The following is a 27,644-nucleotide window of genomic DNA, read 5'->3' as shown; positions in this document are numbered from 1 at the left end:
AGACCATGAAGTCTGGTCTTATAAGAATTCGGGGTCTGCATCCCACTGCTCTCCTGCTCCCTCAGGGGTTCTCTGTTGTGTTCCCTGTCAGGGCAGTCATCGGTTGTAGCCGAACAGCATCTAGTTCTTCTGGCCTCAGGATGATGTAGTTGCTAGTTCATGTGGCCCTTTCTGTCTCTTGCAGCCCCCTTGCTTTTTAACAGACATGGCAGGCAACCTTATTGTTAAGAGGTGGGTCATATTCTCATTTTAGAGATGAAGAAACAGGCTCAGCAAGGTCAAGTAACTTGCCCAAGGTCACACATTCATTCATTCGACATGTATTTGAGGGACTGATCTGGGAGCTGCAGAAAAAGGGGCGGACGTGTGAGTGGACGAGACAGACAAGAACACAGGTGAGTGTGCGGGAAATGCCAGGCAGTGAGTTTCCATAAAGGAGACAAAATGGGGGTCGGGTAGGCGTGGTGGGGGTGTCAGGAGGAAACATTTGCTCTGAACAAGAGGAAACCAGCTGCGCAAAAGGCAGACGCAGGTGCAGAGTGGCCGCGAAGCTGCGCCAGAGAGAGCTTGCTGCCACCACCCCAGGGACTGTCCCACCGATTAGGGCACCGGGTAGGCTGCTCGGCAGCTTGGCCCTGGAGCTGGCCACAGAGAACTGAAGGACCAGATGGAGCACTGGGAACTGGCTCGATGGCCTCCCTGCCTACCCAGCTCCTGAGGGCCCAGCCCCACCTGGTCTGACCCAGGCCAGGGCCCCAATCAAACCTGTGACTGAGTCCGGATCTGGGCGGGCTGGGCGTCTTTGGGGCAAGCAGGCAGCAGGCAGGGGTGTTTCCTGGTTCTGCCTGCCTCCACCTGAGAGGGAAACTGAGTGCCTTCCACGGAGGCTGTGGGGAATGGTTAAAGTCAGAAGAGGGGCCACCGCTGGACTGTCAGAAAAGGCTGTCCCTGTGTCAGAGGCCTCTGGGTAATGGGCTCTGGAAGGGCTGGGACTCGCCTGTGGCCAACAGCTTTGTCTGGCTGTGTAGGTTCATTTTCTGTTGCCCTGACCCGTGGCCCATTCTTGTGTCCTAATACATACTCTGAGGTCTCCCGCTCTTTCTGCTTCATTAAAGGGGACCTGGGGGCTGAAATGGTATTCTTCTTGCCTCCATATGCCCACAGAAGACAGGTTCAACTGGAGCCAAATGTCACCAAGGCTAGGGGACAGGAGGCACAAGGCAAACAGGGAAGTGCCCCTCCCCCACACATCTGGGACAAAGCAGGTGCCCACTTGTGACCAGGACTATGCCTGCAATCAGTCCCAGATGGCTCAGTTACTCAGGGTGGCTGGGCTGATGCAATGACTCCAGACGTGTTCAGGGCCAGCAGTCCAATGTCAGGACCTCCAGAGGGGACACGCTCATAGTCCAGACAGATCCTGAAAGTACCATGGAAGGGGTCCTTCTACCTGGAGGAGGGAAGCGCCTGGGAGCTGGTGACCACACCACCTGGCAGGAGCTTGGCTTTTGTCCTAAGCAGACAGTGTTTCCGTTTTAGCAGCAGACGCTCTCATTAGAGGGATGCATTCTTGTGTCTCAGAAAGCAGGAAGAGGCACTTTGTGGACCAGTATTCTTTACCAAAAAACTAAAATAAAGCAAAGGAACACTAAACAAAGGTCTGCTAATCAGTGGGAGGGTGACGACTGCTCTGGTGACCCAGTGCCACGGGGCTGACAGACAGGAAGTGGGAGCACAAAGCTCTGCCCTGCCCTGTCCATGGGGGGCAGGGAGAGAAACAGCCCTCTCCTCTCCAGACACGCAGGGGCCCGGTCAGCTGGGACCTGAAGGGACGCCAAACCACCCAGCGTTTTCGCCTCAGGGGCTGGCGGTGAGGGCGCAGCTCAGAATTCAGTCAGGGCCTTGGTTCAAACTCCAGCTCTGCCCCTTCCAAGCTGGGTGACCTGGTAATTTAACCTCTCCAGGCCACCCTTCCCTCACCTGGAGGACAGGTGGCACCCACCCCCCAAGGCCGCTTCCCGAGTACAGGAGCCATGAGTAAAAGCACCGTTAAACAAGGTATAATACCAACATTTATTATTTCTTTACTGCATTAAAAAAGTGATTCTATTCCTAGAGACCAAATAGCATCACCAAGTCGTTTTTGGAAGGGAATTCCCTTCGCTCTCAAGCCTCCGTGGCGGTGACTGTCCATCACAGACGAGAGATGGCTTCCCGGGGAGGGGAGTCTGGGCCCTCTGCCTATGCTGTGGCCTCCCCCCAGCACTGCTGCACAGCACGGCACAGGGCCCTGCTCTGCTGCAGGGATGCGTACTCCTGGAACCCAGGTGGGCAGGGGCTGCAGCTGCCTTTCACTTGAGACCCAGCCGGCTGGAGGCCGCCCAGCAGCCAGCAAGGCCTGGGGCTGTGTCTGGGCGTCGTGGGCCAGAGGCTCCACCAGAGGCCTGGCCGTTCCCTGTCTCTCTGGGCTGGCCTCCTCCTCTGAAAGGGGGATCCCAGCCATAGCCCTGGGCCCCTCAGGCAGAGAACACAGTGAAATGGCCTCCCTCAGGGCCGAATGGATGCTCCCTAAGTGGTTAGAAAACAGCGCCCTGTCCTAGAGCCCTGGACCTCTTGTGGAGCCCAGCCCCAAGGAACCTTTTCCTGTCAGCTGCCCCCTGCGCCCCACCCCCCCACCTGGCTCACAACCTTCTCCTTGTGACCTTGGCCAGCAGGCTCATCAGCACTGGTCAAGATGGTCTCTCAGGTGCTCCCCAGCCTGTGATCCTCCCAGCTCAGTGAGGAGAAAGCAAAGCAGCACCGGCGCCCTGATTCAGGGGACCCTCACCTCCTGGAAGTCCCTGAGAGGCCCCTACCCAGCTCCGTGTGGGCAAACCCCCACCTCTCCTGTACCCCTCCTGTGGCCCCACCTCTGAGGAAGCTCAACCCCGTCTGCCCACCCTTCCACTCTCCGTCTGCAGGCCCCAGGAGCTCATTAGTGCTGTCCTCGGACTAGTCCCCATCTGTGCCTTTCCACCTGACCTGTCCCCTCTGCTGATGCTTCCCTGGTCCTCCTGAAGGTTTATTGACAGGCCTGGGGGTGAGGCCCAGGGATGGGGGTAGGCTTTGAAAGGGCCAGCAGGTGCCAGCCCAGGCTCCACCCTGGACTGGAGAGCACAGGGCTAACTAAGGCTGGAGAAGGGGCAGCCAGTCCAAGGTGGGTGAGGGCCACCAGCGGCAGCCACGGGCTAGTCCAAGAAGTGGGGTTTGAGAAAGCAGCGCCTGCTGAGCCTGTTGCAGGTGGGGTCACAGGAGAACCCCTGTGCAGTCCAGGGGCTCTGGGTTGGCCCCAGGGGTGGAAGCAACCCTTGGTGGGGCTCATAGGCCAGTGCAGTGCCGACCTCAGGGCCTTCCTTTGAGAAATGGCGACGGTCCTGGCTGAGGCTGCCGGCGGGGAGAGGCCAGCCTTTGCCTCCTGTGCACTGAGGAGGTACCCGCGGCAGCTGTCTACACTCAGCCCTCAGCAGTCTCTTCTGCACTGAGAGCCATGGGGTCACAGTCCAGCACGGGCCGAGGACGGTGGCCCCAGTGGCAGAGGTAAGTGTCAGGAAAGGGCTAAAAGCCCATCCTGCCCCAGAACCGGGCCCTCTCGTCCCCCTGCAAGGCCCGGGGAAGGCTGCACCCTCTGGCCAGACCTATGGTCCCGTCATCACGCTCTGCTCGCCGTGGTCCACACTCCAGAGGCGGTAAAACTCAGCAAAATCCACGTAGGGCTCGACGCGGCCATCCTCACCTGGTGGGAGCGAGTGGGCGGGCCGGGAGCGGAAGAGGCCCCCGTCCGAGCTGGAGCTGCTGCTCTGGGTGTGCGTGTTGGTGGACTGTAGGGTCAGGGTCGGGCTCTGGCTGCGGGGAGGAGCGAAGGAGTCAGCTGGGTCAAGGCTTCCAGCCTAGAGACAAAGCGTCCCCCGTTTCCACAAGCCCCTCTTTGACCCAGCCCCCTGGGCAAAGGTGACTACAAGGCTGGCCTAGCCAGATGTTCTCAAGGGCAGAAAAAAAGTCAAATGTATCATTTAAGATCTAACCACATGTAGCTATTGAAATGAACCAGAATGGAAAAACTCAGTTCAAGTTTACCTGTGGCTAGTGGCTACCTCACGGGACAAAGCAAACCTAGTAACATTTCATCACCACAGAAGGTTCTACTGGACAGCGCTGAGCTACAGGCCATCCATTCCAATTCATTCCAACCCAAACCCCTCTTGTCACCTCTCCCAGAGACCTCCTTGCTTCCCTGCCCTCTCCCTCTCCCTGGTGTCCACACCCCTGTGCCCCCTGCTCTCTCTCCCTGGTGTCCACACCCCTGTGCCCCCTGCCCTCTCTCCCTGGTGTCCAGATCCCTGTGCCCCCTGGCCTCTCTCCTCTCCCTGGTGTCCACACCCCTGTGCTCCCTGGCCTCTCCCCTCTCCCTGGTGTCCACACCCCTATGTCCCCTACCTTTTCCCCTCTCCCTGGTGTCCCCCGCTGGCATAGAGCAGATGGCCAGGACTCCCTCTCTAGCCCAGCGCCTAGCACAGGGCCCAGCCCCCGGTGGGGCGAACACTACTGCTAGATGGAGGGAGGAGGCTGCTGAGGACCCAGGGCATCTGAGGCAGAGCTGGCTGGCTGGACTTCCTGCCTCACCAGGGACCAAAGCTACTGGCCTCTGCCTTTGTAGACACAGCTGGTGGCTTCCTCTGGGCAGTCCTGCAGGGTTGAGAGGCCACCTCGTCATGATGGAGGGGCCTGCTGCCCACAGCTGCCCAGCAGGCCCTTCAACCCAAGGCAGCCACTGCAGCAGCCAGCACAACCACGTGGGCCGGGAGACAGGAAGGCCCCCTGGCGACGCAGGGGGAGACAGGGCCGCTCCCCCCGACGGGCTGCCGGCCTCCCGTCCTAGGAGCGGCCGGGTGTGGCATCTCTGTTATTCCCTGCAGGCCTGGGATGCTGAAACCAGATCCCAGCCCCGGGCTGGCTGCAGGGGGGGGGGCACACATTCCACAGAGGGGAGGGGTGGGGTGGACCCCAGAGCTGCCAGACAGGTCTGCCACCGGAGGGGGACTGCCTGCCCGGCCCCGGGCTCCAGGCCCCCTGCTGCCTCCCCTGCCCGGGCTCCAGGCCCCCTGCTGCCTCCCCTGTGTCCCCACGTCCACGCCTTAAGCTAGAGAACTCTAGCCTAACTGGAAACCTTCAGAGCTAAACAGGATGTTTTATTCAGAAAGTCCCGACTCATACAAGCCAGTACAGGCCAAATCTCCCCCAGGTACAGGCCAAATCTCCCCCAAGCAGGTTGACATCCGACATCCGGGGAGGCCCGCATATCACACACCCAAAATGCGGCTAGACAAAAAACAGTAAGAGAACCTTCCCATTAAATGAAAATTACTACGCAGGACCCATGAGAATCGTGGCCAGGGGCAGTTCTACTCTGTCACAGACAGCTGCTATGAGTTGGAAACAACTCCAAGCACCCGACAGGCCTGATCAAGGAGCCCTGGGGGTGCAACCGTTAAGCACTCGGCTGCTAACAAAACGGTGGGTGGTTCAAGCCCACTCAGTGGTGCCACGGGAGAAAAGACCTGGCTAACTGCTCCCACAAGGACCACCGCCTAGAAAGCCCCATGAGGCAGTTCTGTTCTGCTGCACGGGGTTGCTGTGAGTCAAAATCGTCTTGATGGCACCTAACAACAACAGGCCCTGTCAACCTCAGCCACCTGAATGGAAACCTTGCCCTGTCCCCTCCCCACCCGCCTTGCCCACTCCGTCCCCCAGCCTGCACCCCAGGCCCTGGCCCAGCTTCCACAAGCTGCCTGCCTCATCTCCCTGGAGACCTCTCTCGCCAGGAATGGGGCAGGGAACTTGAGGGGGACAAGACCCAGGGCAGCTCCTCGAGGTTTCTCAGCCACAGGACTCGGCCACATGGCCATTTCTGCCCAGACACCAAGAGCTGTCCCTAGGCCAGTGTAGCCGGGGTGGGTGGGGCTTACTTGGTGAGGGTGGGTGTGGCTTCATCCAGGGTGGACGAGCTGTGGGCCCCGTTGACCATCTGGCCCTGGGAGGGCATGACGAGGGAGAGGGTCACGCTGGTCTTGCTGGTGCTCTGAGCGCTCGAGTAGGGTACAGACACGGGGTACACGCGGCCTCCTGCAGCTTCGGGAGAAAGGACGAGGTAGGCACGGGCACAGTGGGGAACAGGGCTGCCCCAGAGCCTGATGCGGCAGGGCTGAGGGGCTGAGAGGGCAGGGGTCAGCCCTACCTCGCTCCCCAGCCCCAGCTTGCCCTCTGCGCCTTGGACTGTTCAGGAGGATCCTTGGTGGAAACTGCTAGGCCAGGTAGGGGCCTCCTTCCCCTAGTGCTCAGAGCAGTGACAGACTCGAGGGCTTGAGTGGCCTCAAGGAAAGGTCACTGCCCAGCCTCCCTCGCAGTCTTTAATCCAGGGAGCACGTTTGCTCCTAGCTGAGGTTGGCCCAATAAAAATATGGTTACAATAACAAGCCAGAGAAACTCCAGTGACCCTGGTGTCTGAGGAAGAATAAACGCCATCTGGGGACGCTTGAGCCCTAAGGTCTGCTTATTTAAAAAAGAGGAAAAAAAATGTAGCCCTCGGGACCTGAAGTTCTGGGCTGAGGCAGCCCTGGGAGGGAGAACAATCACTCCTCTTCCTGAGCAGCTTGATTTCAGAACAAAAAAGGTAGAAATTAAAACCTCTCACCCCACTTGAGAAATAGTTTAAACAGAGAAGAATATATTCTTTGATGGTTACGAGAAGAGGAAGGGAGGGAGGGAGGGAGAGGGGTATTCACTACTTAAATAGTAAATAAGAACTACTTTAGGTGATAGGAAAGACAAGACACAATACAGGGGAGGTCAGCGCAACTGGACTAAACTAAAAGCAAAGAAGTTTCCTGAATAAACTGAATACTTCGAAGGCCAGCGTAGTAGGGGCAGGGGTTTGGGGACCATGGTCTCAGGGGTCATCTAAGTCAACTGGCATAACAAAATCTATTAAGAACACATTCTGCATCCCACTTTGGTGAGTGGCATCTGGGGTCTTAAACACCAGCAAGTGGCCATCTAAGATCCATCAACTGATCTCAACCCACCTGGAGCAAAGGTAATTACGAGCCCAAGAGACAGAAAGGGCCACATAAACCAGAGACTACATCAGCCTGAGACCAGAAGAACTAGATGGTGCCCGGCCACAACCGATGACTGCCCTGACAGGGAACACAACAGAGAACCCCTGAGGGAGCAGGAGAGCAGTGGGATGCAGACCCCGAATTCTCATAAAAGACCGGACTTAATGGTCTGGCTGAGACTAGAAGGACCCCAGAGGTCATGGTCCCCAGACTATCTGTTAGCCCAAGACAGGAACCATTCCCAAAGCCAACTCTTCGGACAGGGATTGGACTGGACAATGGGATAGAAAATGATGCTGGTGAAGAATGAGCTTCTTGGATCAAGTAGGCACAGGGGATTATATTCGCATCTTCTGTCTAGAGGGGGGATATGAGGGCAAAGGGGTCAGAAGCTGGCGGAATGGACACGAAAAGAGAGTGGAGGCAAGGAGTGTGCTATCTCATAAGATGGAGAGCAATTAGGAGTATATAGCAAGGTGTACATAAATTTTTGTCTGAGAGGCTGACTTGATTTGTAAACTTTCACTTAAAGCACAATCAAAAAAAAAAAAAAAGAAACCTCTCACCCCTGCCCCCACCGTGGTCCAGGGATACAGCCCACCCAGGCGTGGGGCCTGACCACCTGTCCAGATGCATAACCTCATCTAGGTTCCCGCCTTCTTGAGCCCCTGCTTCCTCTTCTGTAAAATGGGGGAGCCAGCTGTCTTTAGGATTGCTGATAAGGACCAGGCACGCAGAAGGCACTGGGCCAGGGGAATCCAGCCCCCACCATGAGGCCCTGTGGCTCTCAAAGGGCTTTCTCGTGCACTCAGGTCTGTGGGAGGTGCCAGGGCAGGCTGTACCCTGATTTTACAGGCAACACACAACTCAGAGGGGCTTAAAGTCGAAGAATGTATCGAAACCACTGATCCAAGCCTCCCAGCCCCGCCTCTGCCCCAGGCTGCGAGGCCCACTGGCCTCAGCTGCTCAGCACAGGTCTCCAGCCCCAGGGGAGCTCTCAGTGGCTGCCTGTCCCAGCATGCGTACCTGGGGATGGGGTCGGTGTGGACTGGCTCATTTCGCCCAGTGGGTAGCCAAAGTTCCTCACCAGCAGGGTCATGTCCTCGTGCCGTGGGCAGAACTTGGCACGCTCCCCGCCACTGGCAAAGGTGTCGCTGTGGATGCGCCTCACGCGGTCCACCACGGCCTGGGCCACGGCGTCCAGGGAGGTCTGCTTGGCAAACTCAGTGTCAATCATCGCTGCAATCTCCTGTGGGAGCAGAAAAGCTGGTGAGGGTCACGGGTGGCCACAGGATTGCAGGCTGCAGTTCCAGAGCCCTAAATAGGATGCTTAGGAGTCACAGGCCAAGCAGGTGAAGGAAGGCCCTGCCAGCCAAGCCTGCAATCTGAGCTTTTTAAGGCATTCAGGATAGGATTACCCTGGAACTTTCTCATTAGAAAAGCTGTGTGACCTAGTGATTGCTCTGATTGTTCGCTTCCTCATCTCTGTGATAGGGGTCATACCCACCTCACGGAGTTAGTAAGAGGATTAAATAACATAATGGACGGGAAAGCACTCTGCAGACTAAAAAGCCCAGTATAAATTATCATTGTAAGCAAGCTTTCTTTCCTGGAGCAAACTTATGGTAGGTTATGTGTGCCAGGCATTCTGTCAGGAGCTGGGGGTAACAAGAATGAATGAAGACAGATTCCTGCCGTCAGAGAAGTCTCCTGTCCAGTATATTGTAGAACTTAGTAAAAGCCACTGGATAATTCTACCATGAAGGCTCCCATCCCCCCATTAAGATCACATTGTCAAAAAGATCAAGAGCACAAACACAAAGTCCTCCCCACACGCCGGCTGACAACAGTCTCTCAGGGTAGGAGGGCGGGGCAGGCAGCACGACAACCTGGGCCCTGGTCCTGGGGAGCGCAGGTCAGCTCTATCACTAGCCAGTGATGTCACCTCAGGCAAAGGCCTGAACTCTGAGCAGAAGAGAACCCCCACCCACCCCTGTTACAAGGCTACTGGAAGGAATGGTAAAATAGGTGGAAAACTCTCAACACAGGTATCACACGATAGTTAGGCATACAAGGCGTTTTCATCATAATTTTTCATTAAAAAGAACAAAGTTGGAAGGGAGGGGTGGGGATGGAAAAACACTTAGTAGACAATATATAAGGTGAAACTTTGGTGAAGGGTAAGACAGTACACAATACTGGGGAAGCCAGCACAGCCTGTACAAGGCAAGTTCATGGTAGCCCCATAGGCACATCCAAGCTCCCTGAGAGACCGAATTGCTGGGCTGAGGGATGTGGAGACCATGATCTTGGCGAATATCTAGCTCAACTGGCATAACACAGTTTACAATGGATATGTTCTACATCCTACTTTGGTGAGTAGCGTCTGGGGTCTTAAAAGCCTAGGAATGGCCATCTAGGATACTCCACTGGTCTCACCCCTCCGGGAGCAAGGAAGAATGAAGAAAACTAAAGGTACAAGGAAAGGATCAGTCCAAAGGACTAATGGACCACATCTATCAGGCTTCCACAGCACTGAATCCAGTAAAACGAGATGGTGCCCGGCTCCCACCACTGACTGCTCAGACAGGGATCACAATAGAGGGTCCCGGACAGAGCTGGAGAAAAATGGAGAACAAAATTCTGACTCAAAAAGAGAGACCAGACTTGCTGACCTGACAGAGATTGGAGAAACCCTGAGAGTGTGGCCCCTGACACCCTTTCAGCTCAGTAATGAGGTCACTCCTGAGGTTCACCCTTCAGCCAAAGATTGGACAGGCCCATGCAACAAAACAAGACTAAAGGGGCGCACCAGCCCTGGGGCAGAGACTGGAAGGCAGGAGGGGACAGGAAAGCTAGTAATAGGGAACCCAGGGTAGAGAAGGGAGAATGTTGACATGTTGTAGTGTTGTTAACCAATGTCATAGAATAATGTATGTACTGTCTGATGAGAAACTAATTTGTTCTGTAAACCTTCATCTAAAGTACAAAAAAAAAAAAAAAAAAAATGAGAAACTTAAAAAAAGGACAAAGTAGAAAAAGCTATCTTCATACAAGAGTTATACACAAGAAGAACTGAACCTGACCTACTGACCCATCAATTCAAGGTCAGGTAAAGACAGCTTCCCCCCAAATTTCCGTGAGAGCCTCCAGGTCACGCTTTAGTGCCCACTCTCTAATGTGTATGCTCAGAGATGGCTGAAGACTTCTGTTTATCACATGCAACCCTCACCACGATCCCACAAAGGTAGCCCCATCTCAGAGATGAGAACTTTAAGCTCTCCGCAGCTCTCAAAGGGGAAGTGCAGGCGAGGGCCCCTGGCCAGGAAGTGGTGGAGCCGGGACTCTGATGCTGCTCGCAGGACTCCTTGCCTGCACTCAGCCTTTCTGGGCTCTCCTCCTTGGCCCAGGCCCCTTCTCGGGAAGTCCCCAGAGCAACACTGAGTCCATGGAAATTCGCTTCCACCTTACCCGCCCTTTTCCCTTCAGGCCTTGCTCCAGGCTGCTACTTCAAGCCCAGAACTGGGGGCGTGAGGCTGTTTGAGAGGATGACTGTCTTGAGAGCTCTGGGCTTTTTCCTCCCCAGCTTTGAAGCCAGCACTTGAGGGTCTGAGCTCCAGATCCCTGAGCAGGAGGACGAGTTCCCAAGGGCATCGCCTGCAGGCTGGCCAGCTCTGCTTTGGAGCCACCTGCTCTGCCCAGGGCCAGCTCACCTGGTTGGCCTGCCCAGGCCCATGGGCTGCTTCCAGGGCCTTGTAGAGCCCCTCGGACATCAGCACCAGGAAGCCGGTCACCCCATCCAGTGGCTGCCCACCGTGGACTTCGGGCTCCGCGATGATCGGTTTGGACTTGGCTGCGCTACGGGAGGAGAGTGGAAGGGCCAGTTTTCCTTGGAATGATCCCTGGGTAGACTCTTATTCTGCTGAGGGGAAGATTCTACATCCAGAATGTAAAGCAAGACACACAAACTGACAAGAAGGAAACCAACAGCGGGAGAAGAAAACCAGGAAAACGGACCCGTGTTCTGAGGGTAGCTATAAAATGAGGTTCAGAGGACCAGAAAAGCTGGCAGAGAGCTGGGTCATAAAAGCAAAGGTCAAATGCGCAATCCTGGCCCAGTTCTGTATCCCCAGTGGTGGCAGATGGAGGCGGGACAGCAAGATGTAAGGATTACCTTTTAAAGCCCACTCCTCTTGCTATTACTTGATCTCCTCCAAAACAGGAGTCTAAGCCAAGTAAGACCCCCCTGAATACAAGCTCTATCTACTCATGGGTCATCTACTGACATGGTGCTAAGAGTCATTAAACGTGAAAGAGTTCCAACACATGTATGTGTACACAGAGACATATATACAAGTAACATTAAAAGACAAGTACATAAGGAACGTTAATGTTGCCATTCATGACAACATTATTTCGAAGAGCAAGGCCTGGAAACATCCAGGGTGTTGACCTACAGGTCCTGGTTGGAGAGATGCTGACAAGGTCACACAATGGCACCCAGGCAGCTGTTGCAAAGAATACCATCAGCCTGAATTCAAAGTTACAGAGGAGTGGGCATCTCTAATGAAGAAAGTGAGGTGCAGGGCACTAGGGAGGGGATGCCAGTATTTGTGGGTGCTCTGAAAAGGATTCCACCCCCCCAACACACACAAATACACAGGTACATGCATATGCGCACAGAAACTGGGGGGCAGGACACTCAAGAAGCTAGCAGTCCTGGCTTGGGGTGGGAGGCAGACACACTCTTCACTGGATACTCTTGGTGCTACCGGAATTGTTTTAAACCACAGAAACATACTTTCTGATAAGGCAAACATAACCCCACAAACCAGGGACAAAACTCTAACTGCCTCAATCTTGTGCAGGTAAGGCGTTTTAACGTGCTCTTGCCAAGGCTCGAGGTCTGGCATCTGCGGATAGAGCCTCTGACATGATATCCCCACAGTTCTGGCCGTGACATTACACGCTGGAAGGCCAATCGCACACACACACGTGCGCGTTTTCCCAACCCATGTTCTCACATACAGGTGGGCTGGTTAAGGGCACGAGCTCTGAAATCAAGCTTCCCAAGTTCAAGTCCAGCCCCAGCCCATCGCTAGCCCTCTGACCAGGGTAGGCTCTTGCTTCGTTTCCATACATGTAAATGCCTCCCGGGCAGTAACAGTACCACCTCACACACCCCGAGTGAGGGCTGAATAAGAGAATGTACATAAACAGCTCCATACAGTATGGCATGATAAAGGCTCACAATTATCGCTATTACTGTTTGTATTGCTGCTTCTGAGCCCTGGAGACACACAGAAGGGAGAAGGGGACATGTAAAATTCATCCTGCACCTGCCCCAACCATGGACAGTGCTGACCAACAGGCCTCTGTCTCTCCATCCCTATCCATGCCAGGCAGCTCATGCCTACTCTGTCTTCCTGCCAGGCCCTGTGGCACCAGTTGCTGCCCTTGGTGTTGGTCCACCTCCCTAGCTTGACCCCACGCTAGCCAAGCTCTACAGGACCCGACTCTTGGCCTGCTGGGCCATCTCCACACCAGTCTCTCCTCGGGCTCTGAACTTCAACTGCACTTCTCGCCCTGCTAGTGCCTAAAATCTGCTTCTGCACCAGCCACCTACCTGAGCAGTTCAATGTCAGTGTAGCCGTACTTGACCTTGTAATCCCCAATGCGCCTGGTGCTCTCCTGGCCACAGATGATCCCTGCTTGCTTGATCTTTCCTGCGTCCAAACCTACCAGAGGGAGAACAACTCAACAATCCCATCCCTTGCACATAAAGAACACAAGAGGGGTACTGAGACATACCCACGGATAAAAGGCAACGAGGACCCACTGAGCAGAAAACGAAGTCAACCTGAGCGCACATTGGAAAACAGCTAACCCGAAGTCCCCCGGGGTCCTAAGTTCCCACCCACCCAGTCCCTCCCCCTCCACAAACACTCCAGCCCTGCCTGGCACAGCCCTCTGCCCTGTCACAGAGCCACCTTGGCAGTGCTGACCTCTGCTCCCACACCTCCCCAGGGAGCTCGCCGAGAAGGGGAGTGACGTGGATGAATTGTGTCCCCCCCACCCCCAAAAGCTACGTCCAAGTCCTAACGCCGGAACCTAAGCGTGTGGCCTTACTTGGAAACAGGGTCTTTGCAGACAAAATCAAGTTAAGGATCTCCAGATGAGATCGTCCTGGTTTCAGGGTGGGGTCTACATGTGATGGCTATGACTGGTGTCTTTAAAGAGGAAGGAGAAGGAGACTGACAGAGACACACGGGGACAAAGCTGTGTGAAGACAGGGGCAGAGACTGGAGTGATGAGCTATACATGCCAAGGAACTCGGTTGAGGCTTGCCGGCAGCCTCCAGAGCCAGGAGAAAGCCACGGAATGGATTCTCCCTCCGAGACCCCGGAGGGAACCTTCTCTCGCTTCTGGCCTCCAGACCACAGTTTGTGGTCATTTGCTCCGGCAGCCCAGGAAACTAGCATGGGGAGGAGGAATAGCCCCGGTGGCAGCTGGAAGGAAGCTCGGGACTTCTCTGGCTTCTGCTCCTTCTCCGCCAGTAACAGCGAGCACCTCCTATGCGGCAGGTACTCCGGGAACCATCTTACATGTCTTGAGTCTCTCAATCTTCACAGATCCCTAGGGTGGGTGTCATTACCCTCATTACACAGGTAAGAAAACAGAGGCAGGGCCCATGCAGGCTGGCCCCACAGCCAGGATCACAGCCCTCTATGACATACCTCTCTCAACACAGCCACCAAAGGAGGGGAGAGGGTGAGCCCCCTGGGCGGCCCCCCTCCACCACTCACCCAGCTGCGAAAGGCGGAAGAGCTCGTCCTCGTTCTCCGTGGTGTGGGCCACGTTCAGCTGTGTCACCTGTAACCCATCTGCCGTGGATTTGCACAACAGCGCGCGGTTCGTACCTGTGGCCGAATTTGACCAGCTGAGCAATGACCGTGTGTAAGGAGAAACAGGACACATTGAAACGACAGAGAGAGAGAGAGAAGGCAGACCCCTCACATGTGGAAATGTCTGAAAAGGGCAAATAAAACAGGCTTAGACCACAGGGGTAAGTCGCCAGTCAGGGGCAGCTGATGATACGAAGGAATCGGGTTACATTTTGAAAGTGTGCTCCCAGGAGGATGACCACCGTAAAGTCCTTTCCTCTAGAAATGTATACTAAGGTATTTACAAGTAAGGTGATAAAATGTCTGGGATGTGCTTCACAATAACTCGAGGACAAAGCAGCAGGTGGGCTCCAGAGGGAACAAGACTGGCCAGAAGCGGGTCATCGCTGGGGCTGGGTGACAGGTGCATGGGGCTCATTCAATACTGTGGAAACCCATTAAATACTACTCAGTTTATTGCTTTGTATTTTTGAAAAATGTCTATAATGAAATCGTAAGAAAGGGAAGAAGAGAGGGAGGGACATCCCCAGTGGGGTCTGAACACGTTCCTGGATTAATCTGCACCCTGGAGCTCCCTCTGGTTCCCAGACAGTTCCTACTTTGCCCCCAAATCCAAACATCCCTGCGCCTTCCTCTCCATCTCACCCAGCCCCCACCTCGCTGCCATTCATGGTGACACAGATTGGGTCCCCACAGCCGGGCCACCCTCTTGCAGGAGAGGAGCCACTGAACCCCACCTAGTGAGGGACACGACTCGCTCCGGGTCACCTGGCCAGTCAGGGACAGAGAGGGGACTAACGCCTGCCTCCCGACCCCTCCTCTTTCTCACTTCAAAACTATCCTTCAGCTTGAGGGTGACATTTCTACAGAGTAAGAGAGAAAAATATCCAAATGGCTCAGAAGACTGGGTCTAAAGCCTTGTTCTATGTGTCTGGAAAGCAGACTGCCCACCTCCCAGGCTAGCCTCCTCTTTGCCGCCCTCCCCCAGCCCTCCCCGCCAGGGACAGGCAGGAGGCTCACCAACATTGGCCACGTAGAGCTTGTTGTTGAGAAGGACCGCCACGACAGCCATAGCTCCTCCTGAAATCTCCTTCTCCAGTGTCCTGAGTCTCTCAAGGATCTTCTGATACTGAGGAGGCAACTGGTGCTGCGGGACACCCTACAGCCCAGCACCAGAGGGGGTCAGAGCAGGACAATCTTCGGAGACCATCACGCAACCCGTTCCTCCCTTAAAAAGCCAGGAGCTGAGGGCCTGGAGGACCACAAGCCTTGGCATTGCCAGGATGGAGTTCCTCTAGGAGAGCCAGAGGAGGACCTAGCCCGTCCTGTGGGCACTGGAGCTCTGAGTTGGCTCCTCAAGCACGTGTGGGTGAGGTGAACAGGTGGAGGTGACAAGGCTGTGGACAGGTGCAGGTCGAAGGACTGAACCGGAAAGACCTTTCCTCACGCCTTTTGCTGCCCACCCACCTGCTGCTGAGCTTCAGGGTGAAGCTGCCAATGGTGGCCCAGGGGGAACACCCATCACCACCCACCAGAGCCATGCCATCAGGAACTGTTCCTGCGGCTCAGGCCCAGTTGTGTCAATGACCTGGGGCGACATGACAGACGAGTCCTTGCTCCCCGCAAAGCTGGGCCTTGACTGGCTCCCCTAGGTGTAGGTGGGGAGATTACCTCTGGCAGCTGGGACTGGAGGCTCGCCTTCTCAGCCAGTGCATCGTCAATGGACTCCAGGAAGCTCCTTTCCACCACGTCAAAGGCCTGGAGGGGCACAGGACAGGGAGCTGCTTCAGGACAGTGGCTGCTTCAAAACATCAGCTGTCACTTGATGCTAAAACGGTATACTGACTGCAGGTCCTTAATTGATGGGGTCACTTCCTACTCGGCACTGTCGCTCCCTCCAGACACTTGGCCCCTGGGGGCCGGGAGAGCAGGCGGGTGGAGCAGAGGTTCTCAGCGCAGGCTGGGACTCAGCCCCTGGGGGGATTCCAGCACTGCCGCTTCCCAGTGGAGCCACCTCAGTCTCCTCCCGTATCGGATGAGGATGCAGCAGAACAAGCTGTTAGCGCTCGGCAGGTCCCTGGCTCAGAGTGCACGCCAGACCGATGACCACTTGGGCCAACACCGTGACCGCTTCCTAGGGAGGCTCCATCAAGTCTTTTGCTGGCCTCTGGACACTGGTGAAGCCGACGCCCTCCCCCCAGTGTGTGAACTGCTTATGGCCGTGGTGGGTGCTCAGGTAGGAAACGGCTGGGAACACTGTTCCCGAGGACCGTGAATTCTCCCTCCTCATCTAAAACAGAAGAGCCTCTAGATGCACGTCTGAAAGATGCCAGGAGGAGAAAAGCCCAAACGGCAGCAAGCAGAAAAGCAGACTGGCAAACCAGGGCACTAGCCAATCAGAAGTGGGGGGCAAGGCCTGTTCCCGAAGACCCAGGGATACTTTCTGCAGCTGAGGCAAAGGATCTACGTACGCCACACTGAGGGAAAGGGACCATTCCCAATGACCTTCCAGCCCCTTCCAGCCATGACTCTAAATCTCTCTTTCTCCAGGGGCATCTCCTCGAGCCGACCCTGCAGTCCTGAGGAAGGACTGCTGCTCGCTGGCCTGTCTGGGTCCCCAGGAGATGCTCCCAGAGCTGGTCTTCTGAACTCTCACAATTTCTAGCTGCAGGGCCCGCGTTTCAGGGGCACGATTCCGACATCGCCTGTCCCGCACCAGTACCTGTAGCAGCACACGCCGCACATCGGCCTCGGTGTGCTCGGCGCTGAGCTGACCCAGCAGGAGCTCCGCCGACAGCCGCTGGGCCACGAAGTTGGTCACCCGGTTGCCATCGTAGCCGTTGAAAACCCCATACAGGAAGCAGTTGTTCTCACTCCTGACGGGGGAGAGGGTGGAGGGAGGCCTGAGACCCAAGGTACACAGAGGCGTGACGCTCGTCCCAGAGTGGAGAGGAATGGGGGAGATCAAGACGCCGCAGCTGCAGTGTCAGGTGCCTGCCTGGGCCCCCCACTTGGACCATCACTTCACTCCCGCCATGCCTCTAGTCTGAAGACTAGATGTGGAAAGGACAGAGCAGAGGTCACCATCACACAGGCTGCACCTCGCAGGCAAGCCCCACGTGAGACAAACGACAGCTGGGTGCCTCTTCCCGCTCGTAAATGACTCTGATGCCCAGGACAGCAGGTAGCGCACTCACCTGAACTTGAGCCAGCTGTCCTCTGGCGGGTGGCTCTCGGTGCCCTTGCCATCTGCAGAGTAGCTGCGGTTGGAGGCTGAGCCAACCCCAGAGAGGTGGCAGAGCGGCAGGTCGTCCGTCCAGCTCGGCTGCTGCTCCTGGGGAAGGACAGCAGGACACCATGAGGGGCCACCTTCTCCCCCAGCAAAGATGCCACCTCACCCTCCTTGTCTTCTCCAACAAAAACCTAGCAGGCCCAGAGCCCCCACAGAGAGGATCCTATTTCCTTCTGGGAAACAATGACACTCGCATGAGCAGACAACTGCGGAAGGGCTTGCATGCTTCTATGTCCAAACTCGTTCCCCAGGAAACCTGAAAAAGACTACAGAGCTCCCAGATGCAGGACTTGGTAATGGTTTCCAGTAGTGAGAGATGTTATGAAACATGAGCAAACCACACACACACGAATCAAACTCTAGATTGAAAACTCTTAGCTGTTGCCATCTCTCCAGAGTACAAAGGAATTCTTGGCCCTGGTTAAAACTGCTGATTCTAGGTGCTGCCTTCAGAATGTCTGATCCTACATGTCCCAGGTGGGGCCCAGGATACCTGCATCTTAGGCAGCACCTCCCAGGAGATTCTGACTCAGTGGTCTAGGACCACATCTTAGGACTCTGACTTACAAGCTAACGTCTGTCACTCCCCAGCCCCTGGGGCCCCCACCACCTGTCCTCTACCCCGACCCTCTGTTCTGGTGTCTTTTCCCATCTGCCCCACCCCATTCTCCTCCACCAGGACCAAATGCTTGCAGTGTTCTGTCCATACCCTGTCTTTCCCTCTATGTGGAACACCCTCTTTCTCAGAACTTCTCGTCTAGGAATTCTCTACCTCCTTTGGGATTCTGGCTCAGGTGTTACCACCTCCAGGAAGTCTTTCTTCAGGAAGACCTCCCTGTTGCTGTTGTTGTTCTTAGGTGCCCTCGAGTTGGTTCCAACTCAGAGCGACCCTGTGTACAACAGAATGAAACATTGCTGGTCCTGCATCATCCTCACAATTGTTTTAATGTTTGAGCCCACTGTTTCATGCACTGTGTCAGTCCATCTTGTTGAGGGTCTTCCTCTTTTTCTCTGACCTTCTACTTTACCAAGCATGATGTCCTTCTCCAGAGACTGGTCCCTCCTGATAACATGTCCGAAGCATGTGAGATGAAGTCTCACCATCCTTGCTTCCAAGGAGCACTCTGGCTGTATTTCTTCCAAGACAGACTTATTCGTTCTTCTAGCAGTTCATGATATAGTCACTATTCTTTGCCAACACCGTAATTCAAGGGCATAAATTCTTCTGTTTCCCTTATTCACTGCCCAGTTTTCACAAGCATACGAGGTGACTGAAAATATCATGGCTTGGGTCAGGTGCACCTTAGTCCTCAAAGTGACATCTTTGCTTTTTAATGCTTTAAAGAGACCTTTTGCAGAAGACTTGCCCAACGCAATAAGTACGTCATTTGATTTCCTGACTGCTGCTTCCCTGGGCGTTGACTGTGGATCCAAGTAAGATGAAACCCTTGACAATGTCAATCTTTTCTCCATTTATCATGATGCTGCTTATTGGTCCGGTTGTGAGGATTTCTGTTTTCTTTATGCTGAGGTATAATCCATACCGAAGACTGTAGTCTTTGATCTTCATCTGTAAGTGCTTCAAGCCTTCTTCAGTTTCAGCAAGCAAGCTTGTGTCATCTGCATATCACAGGTTGCTAATGACTCTTCCTCCAATCCTGATGCCCGTTCTTCTTCATACGGTTCAGCTTCTTGGATTATTTGCTCAGCACACAGATTGAACAAGTATGGTGAAAGGCTGCAATCCTCAGCATACCTTTCTTGATTTTAAACCATGCAGTATCCCCTCTTGCTCTGTCTGAACAACTGCCTCTTATTCTATGTACAGGTTCCTCATGAGCACAATTAAATGTTCGGAATTCCCATTCTTTGAAATGTTATCCATAATTTGTCATAATGTACACGGCCTGTCTTAGTCATCTAGTGCTGCTATAACAGAAATACCACCAAGTGGCTGGCTTTAACAAAGAGAAGTTTATTTTCTCACAGTAATGTAGGCTAAAAGCCCAAATTCAGGCTTTCTCTCTCTGTAGGCCCTGGAGGAAGGTCTTTCTTCTCAACCTTCTCCTAGGCTAGGAGCTTCTCTGTGCACGTGCTCTGCTCCTGGTGCTTCTTTCTTGGTGGTATGAGGTTCCCAACTCTCTGCTTGCTTTCCTTTCCTTTTATGTCTTGAGAGATAAAAGGAAAGGGAGGTGACCTGAGTAAGGGTGGTGTTATAATCCCACTCTAATCCTCTCACCATAAAATTTCAATCACAAAATGGAGGACAATCAGACAATACTGGGAATCATGGCGTAACCAAGTTGACCCGTATTTTTGGGGGGACACAGTTCAATCCATGACACAGCTGAATGCCTCTGCGCAGTCAATAAAGCACAGGTAATTCTCTTTCTGGTATTCTCTGCTTTCGGCAAAGATCCATCTGACACCAGCAATATCACTCGTTCCACGCCCTCTTCTGAATCCGGCTTGAATTTCTGGCAGTTCCCTGTCGGTGTCCTGCTGCAACCGCTTCTGAATGATCTTCAGCAAAATTCCACTCGCGTGTGGTATTAATGATGTTGTTCGATAATTTCTGCATTCTGTTGGATCACATTTCTTTGGAATGGGCACAAATGTGGATCTCTTTTAGCTGGTTGGCCAGGTAGCTGTCTTTCAAATTTCCTGGTAGAGATGAGCACCTCCAGCTCTGCATCCATTTATTGAAACATCTCAATTGATATTTCATCAATTCCCAGAGCCTTGTTTTTCGCCAATGCCTTCACTGTAGCTTGGACTTCTTCCTTCAATATCATCAGTTCTTGATCATATGCTACCTCCTGAAATGCTTGGTCTATTCCCTCTTTTGTGCCCCTACCACACCCTGGTGCCATCACTCCTGCCTGTCTGTGTGTCTGCCTCCGATTCCACCCAGCAGGATCTCAAAGAGGCTGTTGAACCAGGCGGAGCTTTAAAAATACACACACATACACACAGAGCTGTTCAGGGCCCAGTCCAAACACTCTGATTCTGAATTTCCTAAATCTCCTTGGGGTGCACCCTGAACACCTGTATCCTCCCCACACACACCCACCCTGATCCAGGGACTGTGCCTCATTCTCAAGGGCATTCCCAGGAACACTGTGGTGGCACTTGAGGGAATATCTGTTGAACTAAAGCAGACAAAAGTAATTGGGAGGATCAAAATTGAATTTCAAGGAAAATAATTAAAACCTAGATTAAAAGCTTTAAGGAAATATTAAGCAAGAATCCTGTGCATGACTTCTTTCAAGTTCGCAGCAACAGCTTCAGAAGAGGATATGAAACCACTTCAACAGGCATCTGCAATCAGATATGTAAAAAGGCCGTGGTTGGCCTTCGCGGCAAATTTCATCTTCTTATTTACATCCTGACGGGGGTGACTTTTTCTTTAGAGATTTTTTTTTTCTTGTTTTAATTGCTTTTATACTGCATTTATCTACTTTACCACTTAGTTCTGTGCTTTGCACCCTGGAGCAACTTCTGCAAGGTGTAGGAGTTTTTTATTTTTAAATTAACATATAGTAAAATTGACTCTTTTGGTGTGGAGTTCTATGAACTTTAACACACATACAGATTGGTGTCATCACCACCACAGTCAGGGTACAGAACACTCCCAATATCCCCCAAACTCCCTCCCGCTGCCCTCTGTGGTCACACTCTCCCCCACCCTCGCCCCTGGCAGCCACTGACTGTTCTCCATCGCCAGCTTTGTCTTTTCCAAAAATGTCATATAAACGAAATTATACAGTATACGTATAAGCTTCTCTCACTCAGCATAATGCCTTTGAGATGCATCAAGTCGTTTCGTACATCGATAGTTTGTTCCTTTTTACTACAGAGTAGTATTCCATTACGAGCTCTGGTGGTACAATGGTTAAAGCGCTCGGCTGCTAACCAAAAGGGACAGTGGTTCGAAACCACCAGCTGTGCTCTGTGGAAGAAAGATGTGGCAGCTGGCTTCCATAAAGATTTACAGCCTTGGAAACCCTATGGGGCAGTTCAATTCTGTTCAATAGGGTTGCTATGAGTCGGAATCAACTCGATGGCAATGGTTTTTTGGTTTTAGTATTCCATTGTCTGGGTGCAAAATAGTCTGTTTAGCCCTTCATCCACTGGAGGACGCTTGAGCTGTTTCCAATTTTTGACAACTACGGACAGAGCTGCTATAAACATTCACATACAGGGTTCTGTGTGAAAATAGCTTTTCATTTCTCCAGGGTAAATACCTAGAAGTGGGACTGCTGGTTCAAATGTTTATGAGAAACTGCCAAGCTGTCTTCCAGAGTGCCATTCTAATAGGTGTACAGGAGCCCTGGTGGCACAATGGCTAAGCACTTGGCTGCTAACCAAAAGGTCGGCGGTTCAAACCCACCAGCCACTCCGTGGGAGAAAGCTGTGGTAATCTACTTCCATAAAGATTTTGTCTTGCTGTGTGAAACAAGTCAGTCACAAAAGGACAAATACGGTATGAGACTACTATAAGGGTCGCTATGAGTCAAGTGACTCAGTGGCAAGGGGTTACTATTACAAGAACATAAGAAAAGGTTTACACACAGAAAACGTCATCCTTTGGTGGTAAGGAGGGTGAGGAGGGAGGGGAAAGGGAAATCACTAACTAGATAGTAGAAAAGTGTCAACTTCGGTGAAGTGAAGGACAACACAATACAGCGGAAGTCAGCACAACTGGACCAAAGCACACGCATACAAGTTTCCTAGACACATCCGAACACTGAGGGACCAAGTAGCTGGGTCTCGGGCCTGGGAACCATAGTCTCAGGGGGCATCCAGGTCAAACAGCATAACATACTTTATAAAGAAAATGTTCTATATCTCACTTTGATGAGTAGCGTCTGGGGTCTTAAAAGCTTGTCAGCGGCCATCTAAGATACATCTATTGGCCCCATCCCACCCAGAGCAAAGGAGAATGAAGAAAACCAAAGACACAAGGAAAATACTAGCCCAAAGGACTAAAGGACCACATGAACCAGAGACTCCACCAGCCTGAGACCAGAAGAACTAGATGGTACCTGACTACCACCAATTACTGCCGTGACAGAGAGTCCCAGACAGAGAAGGAGAAAAAAGAAGAATTCAAATTCACGTAAGGCCAGACTTAATGGTACGACAGAGTCTGAAGGAACCCCCTGGATGCTCTGTTAACTCAGAACTGAAACCAAATGAAACCACTTTTCAGACAAAGATTAAACAGGCCTATAAAACTAAAAAAATTAATACATGTGAGGAACCTGCTTCTCAGTTCAATCAAATATACGAGACCAAATGGGCAGCTCCTGTCTAAAAGCAGGTAGAGAAGGCAGGAAAAGATAGCAACTGGACAAATGGACACACGGAACCCGGGGTAGAAAGGCGGAGCGTGCTGTCACATTGTGGGGATAGCAACCAATTCACAAACAATATGTGTAGGAATTTTTCAATGAGAAATTAACTTGAGCTGTAAATTTTCACCAAAAGCACCATAAAAATAAGGATAATTATATACAGCAATAAAAACGATAAAGATTTACAGCCTTGGAAACCCTAGTAAAGCCCCAGTTTTACTCTGTCCTATAGGGTCGCTAGGAGTTGGAATCGACTCAACCGCAACGAGTTTTGGAATAGGTGTATAGTGGTATCTCCTCACAGCTTCAATGTGCTTTTCCCTAAGGATTAATGAGCATCTTTTCCTGTGCTTATTGCCATCCATATATCCTCTCTGGTGAAGTGTCTATTTAAGCGGTACGCCCGTATTCAACTGGGTCGTTCGTCTTCTTCTTGTTGAGTTTGGAGAGTCCTTTCTGTGTCCTGGGTAAGAGCTCCTTGTGACCTGTAAATGTTCTTCCCAGTCTGTAGCCTGTCTTCTCATGCTCTTAACAGTACTTTTGCAGAGCAGAAGTTTTTAATTTTGATGAAGTTCATTTACCCATTTTTTTCTTTCATGGTTCATGCTTTCGGTGTCACGTCTGAACTCTTTGCCCAGCCCCAGCTCGAAAATATCTTGTATGTTTTTTCTAAAAGCTTTATAGTTTTACAGTCAGACCTGTGATCAATTCTGAGCTCATTTTTTTTGTAAGACAGGAGGCTCAGGTCAATGTTCTTTTTTTTGTGGGGTGGAGGGGGGCAAATGGTTATCCAATTGTGCCAACATCACTTGTTGAAAACACTATCCTAAAAAAAAAGACATCTTCTCTCCATTGAATTTCCTTTGCAACTTAGTCAGAAATTAACTAGACAGTCTTCAACAAATGGTGCAGGGACAACGGGATAACCACATGCAAGAGTACAAAGTTGGACCTCTACTTCACATCATACACAAAAATTACCTCAAAATGCATCAATGCCCTAAATGTAAGAGTCAAAACTATAAAACTCTTAGATGAAAACATAGGGGTAAATGTTCATGACCTCAAATTTGGCAATGGATTTTGAGAGTTAACATCCATAGCACAAGCGAGAAAAGAAAAAAATAAATGGCTTCATCAAAATTAAAAACTTTTGTGTATCAAAGAACATCAAGAATGTGAAAAAACTCCACTAGACTGAGTCCAGCACAACTAGTTGGTGCCTGGCTATGATCACCGACAGCTCTGACAGGGATCACAATAGAGGGTCCCAAAGAGAGCTGGGAAAAAATGTAGAACAAAATTCTACCTCACAAAAAAAGACCAGACTTACTGGTCTCACAGACCGGAGAAACCCCGAGAGTATGGCCCCTGACACACTTTTAACTCAGTTACTTTGGAGGTTCACCCCTCATCCAAAGATTAGACAGGCCCGTAAAACGAAACGAGAGCAAATAAGCACACCAACCCAGTGGCAAGGAAGAGAAGGCGGGAGGGGACAGGAAAGCTGGTTATGGGGAAACCAAGGTTGAGAAGGGGAGAGCGTTGACATGCCGTGGGGTTGGCAACCAACATCACAAAACAATGTGTGTTAAGTGTTTAAAGAGAAACTAATTTGCTCTATAAACCTTCATCTAAAGCACACACACACACAAAATATGAAAAAACAATCCACATTATGGGAGAAAATATTTTTAAATCATATTAACTGATAAGGGTTTAATACCCTGAATATATAAAGTACTCCCACACCAAGTAACAAAAAGACAATCCAATTTAAAAAATGGACAATAGACCTGAACAGATATTTCTTCAAAGAAAATATACAAATGGCCAACAAGCACATGAAAAGATGCTCAATATCACTGGTTCTTAGAAAATGCAAATCAAAGCCACGAGATACCACCTCATACCCACTAAATCCATTGCCATCAAGGTGATTCCAACTCACAGTGACCCTATGGGGCAGGCAGAACTGTTCCTTAGGAACAACTGTTAATTAAGGGAAAAAAATGGAAAATAACAACTGTTGGCAAGGATATGAAGAAATAGCAACACCTGTACGCTGCTGGTGAGAATGTAAAATGGGGCAACCACTTCGGAAAACAGTCTGCCAATTCCTTAAAATGCTGCTGTTGTTAGCTGCCATCTAGTCAATTCCAACTCATGGCGACCCTATGTGTTAAACACAGAGTTACCATGTGATACAACACACTCCCAGCTACACTCAAGAGAAATGAAAATGTACGTCCACATATAAACTTATACATAAACGTCTATAGCAGCATTAGTCATAACAGCCAAAAGATAGAAACGACCCAATGTCTATCAGATGAACAGATACTGTGGTATATAAACACAGTGGAATATTTTTCAGCCATAAAAATAAATGATGTACTGATGCATGTTACAACTTGGATGACCCTTGAAAACATTATGCTAAAGTGAAAGAGGCCAGGCACAAAAGGCCACATATTGTATGATTCCTTTTATTATATGAAATACCCAGAATAAACAAATCCATAGAGACAGAAAGCAGACTGGGGAGTAATTGCTTGCAGGGTATGAAGTGTTCCCCTGAGGTGATATAAAAGTGTTGCAACTAGAGAGGTGATGGTCGTACAACATCGTGAATACACTAAATGCCACTGAATTTCACACTTTAAAAGGGTCAATTGTACGTGATGTGAATTTCATCTCAATTTCAAAAGAATTGGCCATATTTGTGTGGGTCTATTTCTAGACTCTGTTCTGTTCCTTCTACCAATACCATACAGTTTTGATTTCTGCAGTGATAAAGTCTTTTTTTCCCCCATTGATGATGACTTTTATGTTGATTACATGTTGAAATGATAACATTTTGGATATGTAGGGTTAAACAGAAACATTTTTAAGTTAATTTCACCTGTTTCTTTTTACTTTTGTTAATGTGGCCACTGTTGTTATTTGCTGTCCAGTCAATTCCAACTCATGGTGACCCCACGTGTGCAGAGCAGAACTGCTCCACAGGGTTTTCTTTCTTTCTTAATTTTATTTTGTTGTTGTTAAGAATATACAGAACAAAACATACATCAACTCAACCATTTCTACACGTACAATTGTTGTCGTTAGGTGCTGTGGAGTGCGTTCCGACTCATAACGACCTTGTGCACAAAAGAATGAAACACTGCCGGGTCCTGTGCCATCCTCACAATAGTTGCTATGCTTGAGCCCACTGCTGCAACTACTGTGTCAATCCATCTTGAGGGTCTTTTCGCTGACGCTCTACTTCACCAGGCATGATGTGCTTCTCCCGGGACTGATGCCTCCTGACAACACGTCCAAGGTATGTGAGACGTAGCCTCACCATCCTTGCTTCTAAGCAGGATTCTGGTTGCACTTCTCCCAAGACAGATTTGTTCATTCTTTTGGCGGTCCACGGTATATTCAATATTCTTCTCCAGTACCACAACTCAAAGACATCAATTCTTCTTTGGTCTTCCTTATTCATTGTCCAACTTTTGCATGCATATGAGGCCACTGAAAACACCGTGGCTTGGGTCAGGTGCACCTTAGCCCTCAAGGTGACAGCTTTGCTCTTAAACACTTTAAAGAGGTCTTTTGCAGCCAATTTGCCCAATGCAATGTGTCATCTGATTTCCTGACTGCTGCTTCTGTGGGTGTTGACTGTGAATCCAAATAAAATGAAATCCGTGACAACTTCAATCTCCATTTATCATGATGTTGCTTACAGGTCCAGTAGCAAGGATTTCTGTTTTATGTTGAGGTGCGATCCATATTGAAGGCTGTGGTCTTTGATCTCATCAGTAAGTGCCTCAAGTCCTCTTCACTTTCAGCAAGCAAGGTTGTGTCATCTGCATAACGCTGGCTGTGAATGAGTCTTCCTCCAATCCTGATGCCCCGTTCTTCTTCACAGAGTTCAGTTTCTTGGATTATTTGCTCGGCATACAGGCTGAATAGGTATGATGAAAGGAGACAAGCCTGAGGCACACCTTTCCTGACTTTAAACCAGGCAGTGTCCCCTTGTTCTATTAGAACGACTGCCTCTCGGTCTATGTACAGATCCTTCATGAGCGCAATTAAGTGTTCTGGAATTCCCATTCTCTGTAATGTTGCCCATAACACAGTCAATACAATACAGGTGAACATCTTTCTGGTATTCTCAGCTTTCACCCAGGATCCATCTGTTCACATGTACAACCAGTAACACTGATTACGTTCTTTGAGTTGTGCAACCATTCTCACCCTCCTTTTGACCTGTTCCTCCCCCATTAACGTAAGCTCGGTCCCTCCTAAGGTTCCCATCTAATTTTTCCAGTTGGTGTGTCAATTTGATCCCATATACATAGATCTTAAAAGAACATACTGCTCAAGGCAGGTATTTTTTACTAGCTAAGCTAAACTCTTGTTTGGCTGTAAGAAGGCTGCAGGGGATATTTTTAGTTTAAATTTTAAAGATTATCTCAAGACAATAGTTTCAGGGGTTTATCCAGCATCCATGGCTCCAGAAAGTCTGGAGTCAGTGAGAATTTGAAATTCTGTTCTGCATTTTACCCATTTTGATCAGGCTTCTTCTATAGAGTCAGACACCATCCAGCTCTTCTGGTATTGTGACAAGGGAGGCAGCTGTTCCCGGAGGCAATAAGCCAAACATTCCATATCCTCCTATTCCTGACTCTCCTTCCTCTGTTTATATAGTATCTTGAAGTCAGGTAGTGCGAATCTTCCAACTTTATTTTTTTTTTCAAAATCATTTTGGCTATTCTAGTTTTTCTATATGAATTCTAGAATCAGCTTGTCTGTACCTATTAAAAAAAAAAAACTTGCTGCAGTTTTGACTGGAATTGCTACAGATCTATAGATAAATTTGGGGAGAATTTACATCTTCACTATATTGAGTTCTCCGATCCATAAATATGGTATGCCCCTCCAC

At 51.0% G+C, this 27,644-nt stretch overlaps 1 protein-coding gene across 2 annotated transcripts in view; it reads right to left on the bottom strand.

Annotated features, from left to right (window-relative positions):
- Positions 1 to 2,072: 2,072 nt before the first annotated feature.
- Positions 2,073 to 27,644, bottom strand: part of TAB1 (TGF-beta activated kinase 1 (MAP3K7) binding protein 1) — a 37,667-nt gene continuing 12,095 nt past the window's right edge. Inside the window, exons 2-11 of one of the 2 annotated variants that reach the window (XM_049885196.1) lie at positions 17,257 to 17,393; positions 16,782 to 16,935; positions 15,731 to 15,817; positions 15,080 to 15,218; positions 13,961 to 14,074; positions 12,781 to 12,892; positions 10,868 to 11,012; positions 8,181 to 8,403; positions 6,003 to 6,165; positions 2,073 to 3,882 (exon numbers count right to left, since the gene is read on the bottom strand). In XM_049885196.1, coding sequence (XP_049741153.1) covers positions 3,675 to 3,882; positions 6,003 to 6,165; positions 8,181 to 8,403; positions 10,868 to 11,012; positions 12,781 to 12,892; positions 13,961 to 14,074; positions 15,080 to 15,218; positions 15,731 to 15,817; positions 16,782 to 16,935; positions 17,257 to 17,393 — 1,482 coding nt within the window. In that variant the 3' untranslated portion in view covers positions 2,073 to 3,674. The remainder of the gene's footprint in view (positions 3,883 to 6,002; positions 6,166 to 8,180; positions 8,404 to 10,867; positions 11,013 to 12,780; positions 12,893 to 13,960; positions 14,075 to 15,079; positions 15,219 to 15,730; positions 15,818 to 16,781; positions 16,936 to 17,256; positions 17,394 to 27,644) is intronic. The other variant, XM_049885197.1, reaches the window with a different exon arrangement.

The sequence above is a fragment of the Elephas maximus genome, chromosome 4 (genome assembly GCF_024166365.1).
Source record: "Elephas maximus indicus isolate mEleMax1 chromosome 4, mEleMax1 primary haplotype, whole genome shotgun sequence".
Taxonomy (NCBI): Eukaryota; Metazoa; Chordata; class Mammalia; order Proboscidea; family Elephantidae; genus Elephas; species Elephas maximus.
This window is presented reverse-complemented; position numbering and strand designations above follow the sequence as displayed.